Source organism: Microtus oregoni, unplaced genomic scaffold (assembly GCF_018167655.1).
Source record: "Microtus oregoni isolate MIOR12 unplaced genomic scaffold, Mior012 000024F_ref0000369, whole genome shotgun sequence".
In the NCBI taxonomy this organism is placed as follows: Eukaryota; Metazoa; Chordata; class Mammalia; order Rodentia; family Cricetidae; genus Microtus; species Microtus oregoni.
In genome coordinates, this window is record NW_024543083.1 from 29,811,017 (window position 1) to 29,830,995 (window position 19,979).

The 19,979-nt window shown below is 39.9% G+C and overlaps 1 protein-coding gene across 2 annotated transcripts; it reads left to right on the forward strand.

Moving 5' to 3' along the window:
• The first annotated feature begins 1,549 nt into the window (after positions 1-1,549).
• Aga (aspartylglucosaminidase) lies at positions 1,550-12,158 on the forward strand. 2 transcript variants are annotated; one of them, XM_041673846.1, is made up of 10 exons: positions 1,550-1,729; positions 3,508-3,661; positions 4,212-4,324; positions 5,121-5,233; positions 7,293-7,404; positions 8,213-8,288; positions 9,447-9,554; positions 10,220-10,353; positions 10,759-10,820; positions 11,917-12,158. In XM_041673846.1, exons 1-10 carry the CDS (start codon positions 1,603-1,605, stop codon positions 12,004-12,006), a joined length of 1,089 nt encoding a protein of 362 aa, XP_041529780.1. In that variant the 5' UTR covers positions 1,550-1,602; the 3' UTR covers positions 12,007-12,158. The 2 variants fall into 2 exon arrangements, with proteins under 2 accessions (XP_041529780.1, XP_041529781.1); XM_041673847.1 differs by lacking the exon at positions 10,759-10,820 and having other exon boundaries at positions 1,554-1,729.
• Positions 12,159-19,979: the final 7,821 nt, after the last annotated feature.

Here is a 19,979-nt window from a genome sequence, read left to right on the forward strand (position 1 = left end):
TATCAGTTTTGTTGAAGCTTCTTGACTCTCAGCAGAAAAGGCAAATAAGATCCCAGAAGGGAGGGTTTTCCCCCTTCTCTTGTTCCCTTAAATTTGCCCGTCTTGCCATGTTGCCTCTGTAAGAGTCTGGGTTCTTTCAGCTAAAGAAATTATATCACCAAAAAAAAAAAAAAAAAAAAAAAAAAAAAAAAAAAAGAGCTGCAGGAACTAAGATCAATTTTCCATGTATTATATTTTATAATTTCTGAAGGCATGTCTCAGTTCTTTGAACTTATAAATAACAACCCAGGTGCTACGGGAAATTAATTCCGAAGACAATAAGTGTTTTCCTTGCTTTCTTATTCCGTTTCATCCATCTTTCCCATCTCACCTAGCATGAGCTTCATGCTCATTAGCACAGCACAAGTAGTTTGGGCCTCCTCCAAAACCCCATAGAAAGATCATGTGTCGTTTCTTTTTAATTACACCTAACTTTTTAATAGCACTTTCCTGCCTGGGGATAATTCTAGGCTATCTTATGCTGTTTAAATTGCAGATTCGGTTTCCACTCAACAAGAACCTTGAAGATTTTCTAAGCCTCACAACTCCCATGTAGTTCATATTTTACCAGTCTGGATAGATTTATAGATGCTCTTTAAAATTATGTCTTCCTTCAGCTACATGGACAAGCATCCCAGAGCCCCAATGGGATTACTGGTCCATGCTCACACATCTGCGCGCCAACTGAATTATCAAAAGGAGCAGCCGGTACCACGCATGTAAGGCTCCCATTTCTCCTTTTATTCAAACATTTATTTAGTACTTAATGGTGCCAGGCATGAAGATAAAATAAAATACCTTCTGAAAAGAATGGAGTTAGCGTTCCTGCCTGGAGGCGAGCAGTCTGCACTTCAGTGGGCAAGGTAAGGGTAAGTTTCTATTAGCCCAGCATGTCCTTCCCTTCCAGCTCAGGGATTTGTAACGAAAGGACGTCCTACAAAAGGCTATGGTGAAGAAATGATGGAAAGTATGTGTCAAACACACGTCGAACGAATCTGGTCCTAAGCAAAAACACGGCACCTGTATTCAGAATCGTTTTCAGTTTTTGAGGAAATCCGGAATATGAGTTAGGTCTGATTTTCAGCATTTAATGTGCATCTAAGTCGGCAAGTACGTCGAAGTCAAATAGTACCTGTCAGCTATCGGAAGCTCGTGTGATGCCACTCAAGGTTGCATAATTTTATATTCATTTCCAAAGAGGTCAATCTACCTTTAACTGAGAGCTAAGTAGTATACTTTATATTTTAGCAAAGAACTAAATGTGTATATGTATCAGCACATGAGCACAAAAGGAAACAAAAAACAAACAAACAAACAAACAAATAAATAAATAAAGCTCCACAGAGCTGGCCAGTACAGAACCTAAGCACCAGACTTAAAAAAAAAAAAAGCCTCCAGGGGCCCGCAGAAGGCCTCATCTCGCGAGAGTTGAGGGAGTTGGCTGGAGACCAAAGGAGAATCACGAGTTTAGAGTCTCAGCTGGCCGAGACCTTTCTCGTGCTGGCCCGCTGGGCGCGCGGCTGGCTGGGACTTTTCTCGTGCTGCTCCGCTGGGCGTTCTGCTATGGCGCGGAAGTCGAATCTGCCTTTGCGTCTCCTACCGTTGGTGCTGGGCATCGCCCTGGCGCAGGGCTCCAGCCTCCTGCCGCTGGTCCTCAACACTTGGCCTTTTACGAATGCAACAGCTGAAGGTGCGGAGCAGCGGCCGGGGTTGGGTGGCCGCGCTGTGCGAGCTCCTCTGCGGGAAGCTGCTCTCGGCCCTGCTAATAAAGTTACGTAGGGGCGACGGAGCCAGCTGCCGAACCCGGGCCTCCTTCCAGTCTTCTCCCTGCATCGCTTTGGCACCTGACCCTTTCTCCATACTCCCTGCCACTGCTGCATGTTAGGTTCAGGCATATTTATTGCTCCCAGCACCATGTTAACTGACCTGTGACCCTCAGGCCTTCCTGCTTTGCTCCGCAAGGGTAACCTGCCTTACTTTTTGTGCCACTCAGTCTTTTGCCATGATGTGTTCTGTCTCCCACATGCCACTTCTTGTGAAAGCCTTCTGTTTCTCCAGTACTCTCTGGGTTCCAGTTGATCCATGCTTGCTTGTCATGTTTTCCTTGTCACTGAGACTGATGGATAGCTTCCACCCTTGATTATACATTAAAATTATCCGTAAGTTTCTTGGGGCTGTCTGTAACCTATAGCCCTCAACCCTGTCACATTTGAGACTGCTATCATATTAAACATCTGTGGGCACAATTGGGTACAGAATTAAGTGTAGGAGAATTTGTATGTTGTGGGGGATGCATAGGAATCAGAGAGAATGAGAAATCAGACTAAAAAAGAGACTCCCAACTATAATAAACAATTAATAATAAACAAAGGAAGTCCAATGTCATGTGCAGGGGACAGTTCTGTGTTAGCTGGCACTTATATAAAAAAAAAAAATCTTCAAAGACTTAGAAGTAAAGTGGCTGCCCTTTCAAGACATACCCACTCTACATGAATGTCCCCAGAACACTATAAATATGTGGCCACCTTAGAGAAAGTGTCTGCTTTCGAAACTGGGCAACTTCTGAAACACACTGTGTGGCCTTGAATCACATCTATCCATTTCTCTTGAAAACGAGAATTATAATGAAAATAATATCTCAGAAGCTGCGTGAAGATGAGATTTATTCGCCCAAGTGACGTCGTTTGCTGTTGTGATATTGTGTCTAGACTTGCTGTCACAAATGCTATCAAGTTAGCTATGAATAGTTTAGTAATCTAATGTGTGACACATGGCTGTCACCCCAGCTTTCCGGAAGCTGTGGTAGGAAATCCAGACTTCTAGACATGCATTGGCTGTGCGTGGATTTTCAGTTGGGCTTGATCTAATGGTAAGACCCAATCTCACAAAGCAAAGTAATGAAGAAATGTTAAAGCTGTAGCTGAAAATGCTGTTCAGTTCAACTGTCTCCAAAGAGTTTCAGTTATCCCTTCTAAAGATGATGTTTTTGTTTTTTTTTTTTGTTTGTTTGTTTGTTTTGTTTGGTTTGGTTTTGGTTTTTCAAGACAGGGTTTCTCTATGTAACAGCCCTAGTTATCTTGGAGCTAGCTCTTGTAGACCAGGCTGGCCTGGAACTCACAAAAAATATGCCTGCCTGCCTGTGCCTCCGGAGTGCTGGGATTAAAGGCATGCTCCACCATTGCCCAGTTTAGGATGATGAATTTGTTAGAGAGAAGAAACACTTACTGATAAGGTAGTTAGATACTCACTTTCCACTAAGAGCTGAGGTCTTTGACTTTTTAATAGTAACTAGTGATATAATACAGCACTTTTGTACGATTTGATAAAATAATTTAAGATTTCGGCTTAATAGTATAAATGTTAAAGAATAAAAAAAAGCTTAAATAGGCCTTCCAAAATGTTCTTGGCTTGTTGTATTTCACGTTGAAAAATATATGCCTATAAATGAGCCCTATTGGAATTTAACAGCATGGCGGACATTAGAGTCTGGAGGTTCTGCCCTGGATGCGGTTGAGCATGGCTGTGCTGTGTGTGAGAGCCAGCAGTGCGGTGGCACAGTGGGCTATGGAGGAAGTCCCGATGAACTTGGGGAAACCACCCTGGATGCCATGATCATGGACGGGTAAGCACACTCTGCAGGACGTGTCTCTATGCTTTCATGTCAGGCTGGCTTATCTTCAGGAGTACGGTCTTCTGAGAACGAGGTGCGAGGTTGCCTTAGTGTGGCCCACTCCACGTGTATGATGCTTGTCCTTCCTAAACACAAAGAGTTAACCCGAAAGCAAAGCCCAAAGGTCCTCCTGATAGTAGGTCATCACAGCGAAGTAAGTGGTTAAGTCGCTTTTGCTGATGAGAAGCCCAGAATCCAAAGCTGTGCCCCTGACCCAGTGATTTACCTGCCGTCTATACCTGCTGTGGCTTCAGTAACCTGAAGCCTGAAGGCCTCTTTTAAAAGCCGTGTTTAAAATAAGCTGTTGAGATATTCAGTAAATTGACTTTCTGTTCTTTAATTTTGTCTGTGGGAATCCATGAACTTTACGGGTTGTTTTCGCTTCTGTGGTAAGATGGAGTTTTAGCCTTCCACATATTGCTGCTTAGAGAAATGCAATTTTTCTGCTCAAGTACCAACAGAAAATGCCTTCCGTAAATCTTCCTGTATTGTTGCCTTACAGCACTGCTATGGATGTGGGAGCAGTAGGAGACCTCAGAAGAATTAAAAATGCAATTGGAGTGGCTCGGAAAGTCCTGGAGCATACAACACACACGCTTTTAGTAGGGGAGTCAGGTATTTTGAACCTACTGAAGTTTTGTTCTAGTCTTTTTGTCTATGCTCACTATAAAAAAAAAATGTAGAACTCACTGTGAAGTAGAGATCAAAGGAGATCCAAGTTAAAATTAACAACTGTTTTATTCCATGTCTGGTTAGCTGGATAGGTTACTTCTAAATCCTGCTTTGTCTTTCGACTGCATTTTGAACAGTACGTTAGTATCTGTCTGTGAGTGATCTCTATTGAAACAGGGCCACTATCAGTTGTCTTCCTACAGGTACGAGACTCCTATTACATTGTCCCTTGAGTCCTTTCCAAGTTCCATTGCAGAAGGTCATAAAGTAGCCTAGAATAAAAAAAAAAAATATATAATGATAAATATATTTATGAAGCAACCTTAATAGGCTTGAAATAGAATTGCAGACTCTCTGAGAAGGATGTGTTTTGGTCTTTGGAATTCATTTGTCTGTTGGGTTCTTTTTCCTCTAGTTAGAGCGATAGAGAATTCTGGAGGTGACAGGGGTAAGCTTCAGAGTAGGAATGGGAGATGGTAGAAGTAAGGCAGTCACAGAAATGTGCACTCGGCCCAAAAGTCTCCAATAGATCAGTGATAGAAAAGACACAGGGAAGCTGAAATCCAGAAATGACTCCCTAAAAACTACTTACATCCAAACACTCCTTTAAAAAGCCCATGTTCCACCCTCCTCAGATGCCTTTCCATACCCCATGTGAGAGATGGCTGACCCAGAATGCCAATAGTGCATGGTTTTCCTTAGAAATGCATGGGCTTATACTTCTCTCTTTCATCTCCAGCCACCAAGTTTGCTGAAAGCATGGGTTTTACCAATGAGAATTTATCTACCAGTGCCTCAAAAGCTCTTCATTCAGACTGGCTTGCTCGGAATTGCCAGCCAAATTATTGGAGAGTATGTATGTGAATTCAACATGAAAAAGCAAATTGAAAATGCTGAGTGATTCCCTGGGGTTGATGACTCCTGCTCTCTGGCAGGAATTTGTAAATTGAAGGTTTACTGTGTGTGATGAATGGGGTAGACACCATCAACATTGTTGTGCTTGCATTTTCATGAAACAAGATCCAAAGTCTAAAATATTTCTTAGACATTATCCTGGTGAAATATATGCAGTACGTTGCCCGTATTTTGACTAGGTCTCTGGCTTGTCATTCGTGGGATCAATTTTCTTTACTAGGAATTTTAGCATTAATCAGTTTGATTTTTGTAGGCTGAGTTTTCCTGTGCTGGCAACACTCCAAAATATCCACACAAAGACTTATTTATTGTAAATGCTCAGCCAATAGCTCAGGCTTGTTACTAGATAACTCTTACATTTTAAATTAACCCATATTTCTCATCTACCCTCTGCCACATGGCTCGTGGATTGCTACCTCATATTCTACCCATCCTGCTTCCTCTAACTTTGCTTGCATCTCCAGTGCCTCTGCCTTTCTTCCCAGAATTCTAGTCCATCTCTCCTACCCAATCTCTACTGCCCAACTAAAAGCCAGTCTTTTTTTTTTTTAATTAACCAATGAGAGCAATACACATTTACAGGATACAAAGATTGTTCCACAGATGATTTGCCACACAGATTCCTTTTTGGAATTTCTTAGTCTCCAATCTGTTTCTTCCTTAGACCCTAATTACCATAGTTTTCAGGGTTTAGCTCAAAAAAAAAAAATCTTCATAAAACAGCTGCATGGTAACCTGTGCATGAGTGTTATAGGTGTGAGTAAAATGAGCATCCCTAAACTAAAAATCTTAAGTGCAAAACTCTTTCAGCACCAGCAAATGCCATAGTGCAAGTTCCAAAGGCCGTGCTGCTTCATTCAATGAATTGCCATCAAATCACAAGTGCAACTAAAAGTCTAGATTCGTAATCTTCAGACTAATCATATAGATAGGCATAAACCATAGGTGAATTTTATGCTTAGACATCTATCCACTCATAAGATATCTCATGAACATATAAAAATTCCAAAATCTGAAGAAAAAAAAATCCAAAACACTTCTAGTCTGAAACCTTTCAAATAAGGGGTACTGAACCTGTATTAAGTATTTAGCTTACATAATACCAATCTGTTCAGACAATCTAAATGTATTGGTATATTCCTGTACTTTTAATATTTTTTTTTAATTTTTTTCTGATTTATTTATTATGTGTACAGCCTTCCATGTGTGCCCGCATGCCAGAAGGGGGCGCCAGGTCTCATTATAGATGGCTGTGAGCCACCATGTGGTTGCTGGGAATTGAACTCAGGACCTCTGGAAGAGCAGTCAGTGCTCTTAACCACTGAGCCATCTCTCCAGCCCCTGTACTTTTAATATTTAAAGGAGTCTTAGACTGCCACTATATAGTGGCTGCAACCATAGGGGTCAGTCTAGGGTTTGCAGGCTACAGGAAGCTAAAGAGAGCCAAAGAGGTGAGGTACCAAACGCAAATTCATAAAATGCTTACAACGTGATATTTTGGGCAGCATTGTTTTGTTTATTATAAGTTGAGTGGGCAGTTCTCAAGTGTGAAGGTTAGAGCTGACAATGTCATATGTCTGTAGTTAGATACCTTATAAGCCTAGATTGAAAGTAAACATGCTTTTAAAGCAGATTGTTCTTGAAATCTCAGAATTTATCATCTGGGAACCATATTGTGACAGATAAAGGTTAGGCTAGGTACTTGTTCCATTGTGGCTAATATGTAATTAAGAAAAAAAACTTGATGTCTGCCATTATTCTAAAAATTGAATGGATATAAAGAGGGCATCCATCGGCTTGGTCTTTGTCTTGTATCTGTCTCATCAATAGAATGCAATTTTGAGAATCCTCAGTTTTCACGTAAGGTTAAGTGAATTTTTGAGCTCTTAGTTACTGATGTCTTTTTGGTTTACAACCAGTGATTATCAGTTTTACACAATTATTTGCCAATTCTTAAAACACCCTTTTAACCAAAACACTTGAATCCTGTTTACAGAAAGTTATACCAGATCCTTCAAAATACTGTGGACCCTACAAACCATCTGGTGTCTTGGAGAAGGGCAGTCCTGTTGAAAAAAAAGTGGATATCCATGGTCATGATACTATTGGTAATTCACTTTTTATACAATTTTATTGATTATTATAGTTATGATATTCTGTAGCTCATATTCATTTTTATTAATGTTCTAGAAGTTAGCTAGCTTTCATTATTTTAAATGCCAAGTGAATACACCCTTCTTATGTGTATCTTTCTCTCACTATATATAAATGCACATATGTACATATATAATGAGCTTAAACACATACAAATTTATGCTTGTAATATATAAATATAATTTTGTTTTAGCATCTGTATAAAGTTTTGTAATTACACAATACACCAAATATCCATTGACTATTAAATTGTAGATTATCAAATTGTTAATATTTAATGCTTTGATTATTTCATGTATTTTGCTATTATATAAAATGACTTGTAATAATTTTTCTAAGCTATATTATTGACAAGTTCTCTTAATCAAACTGAATGATTTGGGGGGAGAATTGCCTTTGAAAAGGTACTGAAAGTACCTGGTAGATTTGAAGAGTAAGAGTATGAGTTTGGGGTTTTTGTTTTGTTTTGTTTTGTTTTTCTTTGCTTTTTTTTGGCCAATGCTACTATGAAACCAAGTCATTAACGTAGGATAATATCACTGATACAGTTTTCAATATTCTTAATTTTTCCTTTTATCCTACCTGTAATTAAGGAGAGAACATATTTTATTTTCTTAATAGAATAAGTATATAAAAACACAATACCATAGACTTGATGGATTATAAACATCCCTCAAACACAGCAGTCATCAGCTGATCCATTATTTGGCTATATTTAAAGGAAGCATTGGGTACTTACTTTTTTTTTTTTTTAACCTCTAGGCATGGTTGTAATCCATAAGACGGGACATACCGCTGCGGGCACATCTACAAATGGTTTAAAATTCAAAATACCTGGGTTAGTGTTTCCCCAAGAGCAGATTTCTCGTCTCAGCTATGTATCCAATGTAAAGCTATATATGCGAGGGCTGCTATAGGGTACGAAATACAAAACTGAAACCCTTCCCTAACAGACAAGTGTGAAGGAAGCATGGTGCCGTGTGAGACTGGCCAAAGCAAGCATCACAGCCAGGGCTTCAGAGTCCAGGAGTGTCGGGTCAGTCTGGATCCTGAGTTGTTAGTGATGTCAGTCAAGTGGTAGTGGAGACTGGGACCTGAACACAGGGCTGAAGGAGCACACACAGCACACGGCCAATGCAACCAGTGTGTACAACACTTCAGGTTGAGGGCTTCTGCTGGCTGGAACAGAAGTGGAGTGTGTGTGTGTGTGTGTGCGTGTGTATGTGCGTGTGTGTGTGCGTGTGTGTGTGCTTGTGTAGGAGGTTGTTGTTTTAACTAGAACAAAGGCATTAAGTACGTTTATTAAAAGGGGAAACTGGTCAAAGTTTGACACCTTACTTAGGAAACAGTGTAAGAAAATAATTCAGAACTGTTCAAGTACTGCAGACATTAAGAAAGGTATAATAATAGAACAGTCACTGTAAATCTGTGTGATTCGATACAACACACTGACGACAAGTTTTTGTTTAAAATTTTAATTGATAAGTAAAAGATGTAGTTTTGAAGCAAAACGTGCTATTTTCATATGTGTAAACATGTAAAATAGTTGAACCAAGCTGTTTAACTTATGTATTATCTCACACGCTTTTTAAAATATATACTCTTAGTGGTTACATATCAAATGTATTATTATTAAATGTAGCACATCTCTAGAATTTATTCCTCCCATTTTAATTAAAATTTCTTTTCTTTTTCTGCCAGCCATCATCTCACCAACTCCCCTCTCTCTACTCTAGACAAACCAATATTTTAATCTTTTTCTATAGTTCAGTTTTGTTACACTGTACATCTATCTGGAAAGCAAGTCATATAATGAACACAGCTGTCTGAAAACTGTAGTTGAAAACCAAGCAGCAATGCAATGTAGTGAGGAATCTACTTAAAGCAGTAACCAGTGGCGCTGTGAAAGCAGCCCCTAATTTTGAAACAGTTCATAACATGATTTAGTTTACACTTGGTTTCCTCTTCTAAATCGTTCTCTTCTCTACGCACCAAGTCGTGTAGGAGACTCGCCAGTACCTGGAGCTGGGGCCTATGCTGATGATACGGCCGGGGCAGCTGCTGCCACGGGGGATGGCGACATACTACTGCGCTTCCTGCCTAGGTGTGACTTCTTACCTTTGTCAATTTTAGAGATGCTTAGAAGAGTTGTGTCATGTCAGGACATAGTCGATGTTTGTAGCGTGTTTTCCTAATTCATGTGCAGAAGAGACTTTCGTGAGACCGTGTAAGGTATTTTGGTTTGTAGTTGTCGCCGCCAGTTCGTTTGTAATCATTCCCTTGAGTCACCATTATCTTGGGGAATGAAAAGTGCCTCACTGCTTCGTGGAGGAGAAGGCTTATGATGTGTTTAATGAACTGACGCAAGGCCATGGTGAAGGGACCGAGGAAAGTAGAAAAACTACCGCTGGATGTCCTGAACACGTGCGGGATTTTCTCCCGAGATTGTAGCTTCTTTCCCCATGCGAATGTAACCTCTATTTGTGACTTCTGACTGCTATTACTAAAATGACAGTTACTCAGCCAAAGTCAAAAATAATCGTCCTCGTCTGAAATTAACGGTGGATGAGTTGAAGAGATGACATTGTAGCAGGGCTTGCTTGCCTTGATGTTAAGGCTGTAACTGGAATTACTGACTCATGTTCATTCATAGGTATTCTAAGTGTGACAGTATGGTTGGTTCAGATTTTCTGACGTCAGCTTCGCCTAAGGTGAAGTTAGTGTTTATTCTGTTCTCTTATATTAAGTTGTCACCTCTATTTAAATTAGCTACCAAGCTGTAGAATATATGAGAAGAGGAGACAACCCATTCACAGCTTGCCAGAAAGTGATTTTAAGAATTAAGAAGTATTATCCGGAATTCTTTGGGGCTGTGATATGTGCCAATCTGACAGGAAGTTTTGGTAAGTTAGGTCTGTGTTTTTGTTTGTCTGAATTGACTAGTGATTATAAAAGAAACACACTTCTAAATGTCTGAGCACGCAATATGCCATGTTCTATCTGAAAAAGGGGTCTGTAAAGTTCTGAGTGAACGTCAATGATGAGCTGTCGATACCTGTAAAATGTTAAAATATGTACTTAAAAGCTTATATTGTTTGACTGCTGGTTGTCATGGACTACTTTTGGGCTGTCAGTTCTTGTCTTCTGCACATACCCTAAAAGTGTAGTTTTGGCCCGGAGCACATGTTGACAGGCTAATTTAGTCCGATGCTTTTACTGCTTAGAGATGGTGGGGACAAGTTAATCTCCCTTACTTCTTTCTCATTCATTAAAACATTTCAGTCATTTCGATCCTCTTGGCTCTGCAGAACAAAACCGTTTACTACTGAGTCAGCCAGACAGGCCAGCAGAGGTACCGTGGCAGTGCTTGGCAAGTCTCCTGTTCTGTTTGCTTTCCGAATGAGCCAATCACAGCTGCAAAGCATTTAAGGTCAACCATGCTGGTTCTCATCACTGTGCTTTCAGATGGAGAATATGTGCAGCTTCCCGATCAATAGAGCTTATTAGGTTAGACTGCTCATTGCTGTTCTTTGATCTTTTACTTCCCACACTTTTGTATTTGAAGAGCTCGTTTGAAGAATTCCGCATTCTTTTTTAAGTTCTGAGATAGAAGAGTCAAAGAAAGTTATGCGGGCTGCTTTATGTATGAAATAAGGCAGTTTAATGATTCCCTTTTAACAGATAAGCCACAGAAGGCCCAAATTTACATTTAGCAGGGTGGGAAGATACTAATTATCTTACTATAAAATTAAAACTGGACTCTTTCCTAATAAAGTCATGGCAGAAAGACTTCTCCCCCGCAGGTGTGCAAACAGAAACTAAACTTAGAGAGAAAGCAGATTGGCAAACAACTCTTCTTGCCTTTGAGAGTGAAAGAGCAGGGTGGAAGGGAAGCAGGCATTTAGAAACGACTTATAGGTAAGAGGATGTTCTTGTTGCTAGGAAATTAAAAGCTTTGGTAATTTCTCCTAAGAAAGGGTTGGAAGAGTGAAATACTAGAGCGACAGCAAGTGTATTGGGGAAGGGAACCAGCTGCTTGTCGGATGGTCCAGGGGTGAGTTAAGGGCTGGAGAAATGACTCAGAAATTCAGAGCACTTGTTTTGGCACATGTCCGATGTTTGGGTCCTAGTACCCACAAGGTGGCTCTCAGCCATCTGTGCTCCAGTTTCAGGATGTCTGTCTTCTTCTGACCTCCTTGACACCAGGCACATACATCCAGGCAAATACTTATAGACATAAAATAAAATAAGTTTTTAAAAGGCTATATTACCACCTTATCTCCTCCTCTTCTATGACCATCAACTACCACTATGAAGGGTAGCATGTAGATTATATACATACATATACTATGTGAGCATAGGCATGCAAGAGCCAATGTCTAGCAAATGCTATCTCTCTTGGTCCTGAGTACATGCCTCCAGTAACCCTCTCCTTTTTTTTTTTTTTTTTTTTTTTTTGACTCAAGGTGCTGCTTGCAACAAACTTCCAACATTTACTCAATTTCATTTCGTGGTTTATAATTCTCTACAAAGTCAGCCAATGGAAGAAAAAGTAGACTGCATCTAATCCCTCTTGTCCATTAGCATGTGCGTTTAAAGAGGAAAGGAAGTAGGGCTGGGAAAGTTGCTCACCGACATCATGTAGTGGTCTTCATTTATTTCAAGTTCTTGTGTGACTTAAGCGCAAAAATAAATTATGCTGCAGTGACATTTCTGTACCTACATTTTTATTTATTTATTTTTATTTAAGGTCTCTTTCCCACTTGCGAATGAATATGCATACTTGTATGATGTATTTTTGAAGCTTTAAGAGATATTTGAATTTCTAATCAATGTGGCAAGAAAGGTCTATAGTGAGGACTTATTTTCACAATGCTGTAGTAATACAATATCTATATTTGAGTACTCAGAGTACACAGGCATGCCTGGTCCAGGGACATAGTAACGCTACCTCAGAGGATTTGACCAATTGAATTTCTGATGTTATACTGATATGTCCCTTACGGGTGACCATTTTGGTTTTACCTAATGTTCTTTAATAGCTTTAAGCAGGAATAATGCTATTAAAATATATGGTTTTTATTCTATACATTATGAAAAGCTGATAAGTGTTACTTGGTTTTCTTTGGATTTCTCTTTGATGGAGCACTCAGTAGGGGAAAGTTACTAATCCATAGAAATCTCTGATCGTTGGACAACTAATATTCAGTATAGATCATTTCTTTTGAAAATCACATGAGGAATTCTTTTTTATAATTTTACTAATCTCTTGCACCAAGGTAAGGGTTGCATTAGAAAATGTCAATAAGTATGTTGCCTAGCTTGGCATTGTTTTCCAAATTTCTATATTAACTGTCCATAGTACAGAGACACCATATATCTGACTTCTCAAAATTATTATTTACTCAAAAATCATCATTGCTTTAATCTGTAGTCATTAATAAGATGAATGCATTATATTGTTGTCAATACTGTTAGTACTGTTTTGTTTTTTTCTTTTTTCTTTATTATTATTATTACAATTTTTTTTAAATTTATTTATTTATTAAGGATTTCTGCCTCGTCCCCACAACCGCTTCCCATTTCCCTCCCCCTCCACCGATCAAGTCCCCCTCCCTCATCTGCTCGAAGAGCAATCAGGGTTCTCTGACCTGTGGGAAGCCCAAGGACTGCCCACCTCTATCCAGGTCTCGTAAGGTGAGCATTCAAACTGCCTAGGCTCCCACAAAGCCAGTACGTGCAGTAGGATCAAAAACCCACTGCAATTGTTCTTGAATTCTCAGTATTCCTCATTGTCCGCTATGTTCAGCTAGTCCGGATTTATCCCATGCTTTTTCAGACCTAGGCCAGCTGGCCTTGGTGAGATCCCAAGAGAACATCCCCATTGTCTTAGTGTGTGGGTGCACCCCTCATGGTCCTGAGTTCCTTGCTCGTGCTCCGTCTCCTTCTGCTCCTGATTTGGACCTTGAGATTTCTGTCTGGTGCTCCTGTGTGGGTCTCTGTCTCTGTCTCCTTTCATCGCCTGATGAAGCATACAAATGGATGGAAATAGAAAACACTATCCTGAGTGAGGTAAGCCAGACCCAAAAAGAGGAACATGGGATGTACTCACTCATATTTGGTTTCTAGCCATTAATAAAGGACATTGAGCTTATAATTCATGTTCCTAGAGAAGCTAAATAAGGTGAATCCAAAGACAAACACATAGGCATCCTCAGGAATATTATTACAAATTTTCACCTCCTCCCCTCCTCTCATTTTACTCCCATCCCCTCTCCCCCTCCCTCTCTAGTCCAAAGAGCAGTCAGGGTTCCCTGCCCTGTGGGAAGTCCAAGGTCCTCCCCCCTCCATCCAGGTCTAGGAACGTGAACATCCAAACAGACTAGGTTCCCACAAAGCCAGTACGTGCAGTAGAATCAAAACCCAGCGCCATTGTCCTTGGCTTCTCAGTCAGCCCTCCTTGTCAGCCAAGTTCAGAGAGTCTGGTTTGATCACATGCTCCATCAGTCCCAGTCCAGCTGGCCTTGGTGAGTTCCCATTATATCAGCCCCACCATCACAGTGGGTGGGTGCACCCCTCGCGGCCCTGACTTCCTTGCTCATGTTTTTTAATATACACAAGTATTTGTCACCTTTTGAAAATAACCCATATTTGGTCTCAGGCAATCCTGCCTATCCCAATTACTTGGGAAGCCACTTTCAAAATGTCCACTACCAGCACAGAGTTTGGAGTACTTAAATTTGAACTCAGTTTAATAAGAATGCTTAAACTACATGAAATACTAAATAGTTTTGGCCCAGTTTAATAACGGTCCTTTACAAAAGTAGTGTTTGATGTCAGAAAGAGGAAATACCTAGATTATTTCCCCGGAGGATTCATATGAACGCTACTCAAGAGTATATGTCTAACGCAACAGGCGATGAGAAAACTATTAACCTCAGTCTGTTCTAAAAATGTTGATAATTTCACATTCTTCACATATTTGCCTTGACTCATATTGGGGTAATTTTCTATGACTATTTCACTAATGACTTCTTATATGTTGATTCTTATTTCTGCTAGCCACGGTATAAGCGAGTTCCTCCGAACCCTTTCCACGCACCATGGCCAGCTCCTCATTCCCGCATCTGGTAATTTTGCTCTTGCTTCCTCTGATCTGCTACAAGTGGCTAAGTGGTTCTGCAAATGCATTTTGAGTGAATTTGGGGTGTGAGACCTTCCCAGATTGTTTTGTAGTTTGTCAAGCATGGCAACATGCTGATTGCTGCTCCCAACTGCTTGTGTCCTTGAAAACTATAGTGAGCAGACATCCGTGACGGTACCCAGTGGAAATAAATTATGATTCAGTATAGACTATCCTAACTAATATATAAAATACACCTGCCGGGCGGTGGTGGCGCACGCCTTTAATCCCAGCACTCGGGAGGCAGAGGCAGGCGGATCTCTGTGAGTTCGAGGCCAGCCTGGTCTACAAGAGCTAGTGCCAGGACAGGCTCCAAAGCTACAGAGAAACCCTGTCTCGAAAAACTAAACTAAAAAAAAAAAAAAAAAAAAAATACACCAATCAGGTAAAGAGTTTGGCGAACACTTCTAAAATAATATGATTATTTAAAAGCCTCAAAATGAATTTCTTTTCCTACTTAGACAAAGATAACCAGGAAGATGGTGATAAAATATTCATTCTAAAGATGTTTTTAAAGTGTTGGGGGTAGTTCCAGATGATGTTTTCCTAAGGAATCTCTCATATTTTTTTTTTTTCAAAGAAGCCTATACACCTGTATTTAGTGATTCCTGACGATGTGGGGGTGGGGGGGGTGGGGAAGCATCCACACCAGCATGGTACTGCCGTGTATTCAGGAACTGTTTTCAAGGATGTTCCTAGAGCAGTAATCTTACAAGACTGAGAAGTCACCCCCTGCGAGAGGGCACATTTGTTTGTGTCTAATACTGTTCTGTTTCTCCGTGAAGAAAAAGGCAGGTGGCTTTGTTTGCAGCCCCTAATAAAAGACTGAGATTTCCCAAGACCATGTGTCATGCTCACGTTGTAGACTCTTTCTGGAATAAACACTCGGGCACCAGGGAGAGGAGGTGCCACAGGTGGATCAAAGCCAGGCTAGCTCTGAAAGGCACTCCATCCCTGGTCCTGTTTGTATCTCATTTGATCCTCTAAAATCATGGGGTGGGGCGAGCAAGCAAGCTCTTTGTCTCGGACATGCCTTCTATTCTGTCTTCTAGCTTTGATGACAGTGTGACAGGCTAATTTGTTTGCAGGTGAGATTGTTAGTTTTCACTAATTTATGTGAGTTGAGCCAGGAGATGATGAAAATAGCCCTTATTTAGGAAGCCCATCTAAATCAGCTAAATGGTAACTAAACAAAATATTCAGATGGTGACTAATACAAGTTTTAACAGGTGACACAGAATACTTCACACAAAATATTAAATATTTCATGAAGTTCACATTTCCTCCTGTTTCAAAGTATTCTTAGGAGACCTTGACTTATTGTATTGTCTTTAATTAAAAATAGACATCTGTACTATATTTACAAAAGTATCTATCTTCAATATCAACAATCAAGTGATTTCTTTTGACTTTAGATGGTAAATCATAGGTACAGTGTATTTTAGTTGATATTTTGTACCCAGGCAATATATCTTCAAAGCCCATAATTTTAAATTATTGAACATTTCTTTCAAATATCATGAGTCCTGATGTTCTGTGATTGAATATAACCCCAAGAACAAGAAAGTTAATCTAGGGTCGTTAATAGTACAATGAAAATTGTACAATTCAAATTTATTTGAATATATCTATTGCTGACATACATCTTAATTGGAAAGCAATTCTGAAAAGAAATTAATGTATTTTTGTCATTTTTTTCTGGTCAATTCTCGGTTAAGATCCCAGGCTTTTGGTTTGTTTCTTGATTATTAAACTTGTCACATATTACACAGTAGGTTTTCAACTCTCTTACACAATTAAAAGATGAGTTGATGAGGTCCTCAAATTATGAATTGTGCTGAATAAGTGTTCCATGATTTCTGTTTTATTATATAATCTAGGGTCAGCCAGTTTTAGAAAAAGAAAGTCATATTTTACTACTGAGGAAATCACATCTACTTAAAGGATAAAAAATGACCATATTCAGCGTGGATATAATGGAAGTCGGAGCTGCTGTGTCCAACCTATTTGCCTCTGAGTTAAGGGGAGGAAAGTTATTTATGATTCCAGTGCACGGATACTGCATTAAGAATTGGTCATTTGATTTAAACTTGTGACCTTTCCGAGTGGCGCATTAGATGTGTTTGCTCATTTATTTTCTCTAATTAAAATCTTATTTCTATAATGTGAATGGTGACATATAATATTTTTAAGAAAATCAGAATCTTAGAAATAGTAGAGGTAAACAAAGTTATTCTAATTGCTTATAATCGATCTCATTTCTTTCTGACTTGGGTAAAACCCTTGAGCACCATGAATGTCAAAATACATCTTTCCATTTCTAAATAAAACCGACATTATTCATCTTTTTTTTTGTTCTGTTCATTATAATTAAGGCTTGTTCTGTTCATTGTACATAAGGTCGAAAAGAAAACTAGAGTTGTAGTAAAATAAATGTCAGACAATGCAGGCTAGCTTAATTTCATTCCATGAGGCCGAGGCAGTGTAGTCCATGACAGTGCTACATACATTACACGTATTGGCAGACATTAAGTTCTGGTTCATCTTCCCTCTAGAGAGACAATTTTAAAATAATGCAGTATATTAGACACACACAGAGGCACACACACTGCCTTAAATGAACTTAATTACTTGAATTCAGACCCTGTTCTCTGCCAGTGATTAACTATGTGAACTTGACAATTAGCTTGATTTGATTGTGTCTCAGTTATCTACACTGACGGAATAAAAATAAAGCACCCACTGCTACAGTCTGAAGTTGGTCTCCCTCCTTCCCAAATTCATTGGCCGAGTCTGGTGCTCAAGGTGATAATAAGGAGATAGGGCCTCTGGGAAATTGTTGAATCATGAGAGCATTAACTTCAGGGATGGAGCTAGTGCTCCTATGAAAGTGTCTCAGACAAGATCCCTTCCCATTCTTCAATGAAGGCCCTGTCTGAAACAGAAAGCCTTCTTCAGACATGTAATATATTGTCTAGCAGTCCAATATTTAAAGTATTTCAGTCTTCTGCTTTTACTTTTCCTTTTCAACATCTTAATAGAGCAAAATTTACAAAAGGACAAGGAGAGGAAATGGTATAGAAATGAGACAGAAGAGGAAAAAGCTGTCTTGCTCCCAAATGAAATGCACAGTCCTGTAGCAAATCTGAAAGAATCAACAGAACACCTCCTGGAACCAGAGTGTCGTGGTACCACAGTAGCATTCAAGAATGCCCTCTAGGCGTTTGTCCCCTCTTACTCCATCCAGGCTGCCAGCCCCTATATACCGCTCAAAGGCAAGAGAATTTTCTACTGTAGTGAATCTTTTCAGCACTGTAGAGCAAACCTTACCAATTTGATATCCAAGTACGCATTTTTAAACCCTAGCAATCTACCACCTGCCCCCAAGAGATTCTTTTCATCTCCTAATGTGAAATTCATCCTTTTTGATTCTTCATACTTCTGAGGGTTTTAATAACAAAGATTCAAATCCAAAGGTTCCTCTGAGAATTATGGCTGACTGTACACTGTAATCCCCTAGAAAATTAGACACAGGGCCAGCCAGATGTGCTCAGCTGGCAAAGACCCTTATTACCAAGCCTAATAGCCTGAGTTCAGTCTCTAGAACCTTCAGAGAGAACCGAATCCCGTATGTTGTCCTCTGGGTCCCACACAGATTATGGCACACATGGGTACAACCTCCAGCACACAAAATTGATTGATTGACAGGTCACTGATTGATTAAAGCACAGGCAGAAATTCCCAATCTGAGAGGTAGAAATAGGAGAGGAGCAATGGAGGATCAGAGCATAGCAAACTGAAACTCAGTGGGAAAGAGACTGAGGTCCTCTGGCTCCTCGAGAAGCCACTGGGGAAGAGTTATACTGCAAGGCTCAGAGGCCTTACTCATTGTCACCACTATGACCCTTGCCTTTGCATCCGCCATGATCACACACTTGGACCAACTCTCTTCACTGCACTGAGTCATTTCTACTGCACATAACCCTTTGCCATACCTGTAAGTAACCCCAATGAAACTCATTGGTTTACCAAGTTAGACTATGTTGCTGTCCATATTTTTGCCTTCAATTTCCTATCTGTGGTGTGTTAACATTTACTTATATTTCCCTCAGAGAGTGGCACACAATATTCAATCCGAAAAATTAGTCCTTTACTTTTCAATTCAGCTGCACTCAAAATCTCAGAGCAGGGACAAATTGTAGAGAAATTCCTTGACAGCATATCACATGAACAGACTATAGTTCTTTTCTCAAGAGTCCTTGTTTCTGTCTGAAACCTCATAACCATAATCTTTGTGGTCCACATATCTTTCACCATCGGCTTTTCTGCATTCTGAACAGAATCACACACCAAGCTCTACTTGTAGTATCCTAGGCTTTCTCTTGCATCTTTTTCCACACTCATCTACATTCTTTCTGCTTCAAGGCCTGACGCACAGGTTTAATTACAACAGTGGCCCCACTTCACTGGGATCTGTTTTCTCTATGAGTTACTTTTCGTGTCACTGACCAAAACACCGGAGACAACAATTTAAGAAGAGAAATTACTTATTGTGGTTCACAGTGTCAGAGGTCAGTCTGTCACGGGAAGGTCAGCATGCAGAGAGGGTTATATTATGGCAGACCAAAATCACACAGGAAATACAGGACTAGATCAGGGAAGGCCCACTCATTCCTGAGTTAGGCTTCATTTTCTACCTTCTTTTCTTATACCAATGAAGGTCTTATTCCAGTCAGTAAGTCAGTGTCTCATGATCCAGTTGTCTCTGTAAGTATCCTCACAACCATCCTCAACTGTTTTCTTTGTATCCTAATTATTTACTAGTTTTTAAATCCTCCCGTTATTTACTAATACAATCAAGTTGGCAATAAGAACCATCACAATGTGAAATAAGTAATACAGGGCAAATCTGCTCACAATTTCAGAGTTTCTGTGCACAATAGCAGAGAGGTTATGATGGGGCAGATTAGCTCACCTCATGGTGGCCAGGAGAGAACATTACACTAGTGGAATTTTCCATATTTTCCCCCTTTTGCTCCAGCAAGGCCTCTAGCCTATGAATCAGACTGCCCACATCCAAGGTTGGTCTTGCCCACTTAGTCATTCCTCTCGTAAGGAAATGCAATGCATTCTCATCTTGATGCTTACAAAGCCAAAGCAATCATAGCCAATAAATAGCAAATGAATGAAGAAATATTATTGATAGCAGATTGTGGAATATGAGTGTGATTTCCAAAGCAATACTCTCTTGAACAGAGTGTGGCAATTTTATTTGGGAAGACTGGACAGACTCATATAAGATTACATTTTAGGGCCATTCATATTCCAGAAGATGCTCAGTGAAGG

What these genes read in the sequence shown, in the direction of transcription:
- Aga (XM_041673846.1), top strand. Translation starts at nt 1,603, where the DNA reads ATGGCGCGGAAGTCGAATCTGCCTTTGCGTCTCCTACCGTTGGTGCTG. An exon ending in GCCAGCCAAATTATTGGAGA is followed by an intron (nt 5,234 to 7,292) that starts GTATGTATGTGA and finishes TCCTGTTTACAG; the next exon opens with AAAGTTATACCAGATCCTTC. An exon ending in AGGTACCGTGGCAGTGCTTG is followed by an intron (nt 10,821 to 11,916) that starts GCAAGTCTCCTG and finishes TTTTGACTCAAG; the next exon opens with GTGCTGCTTGCAACAAACTT.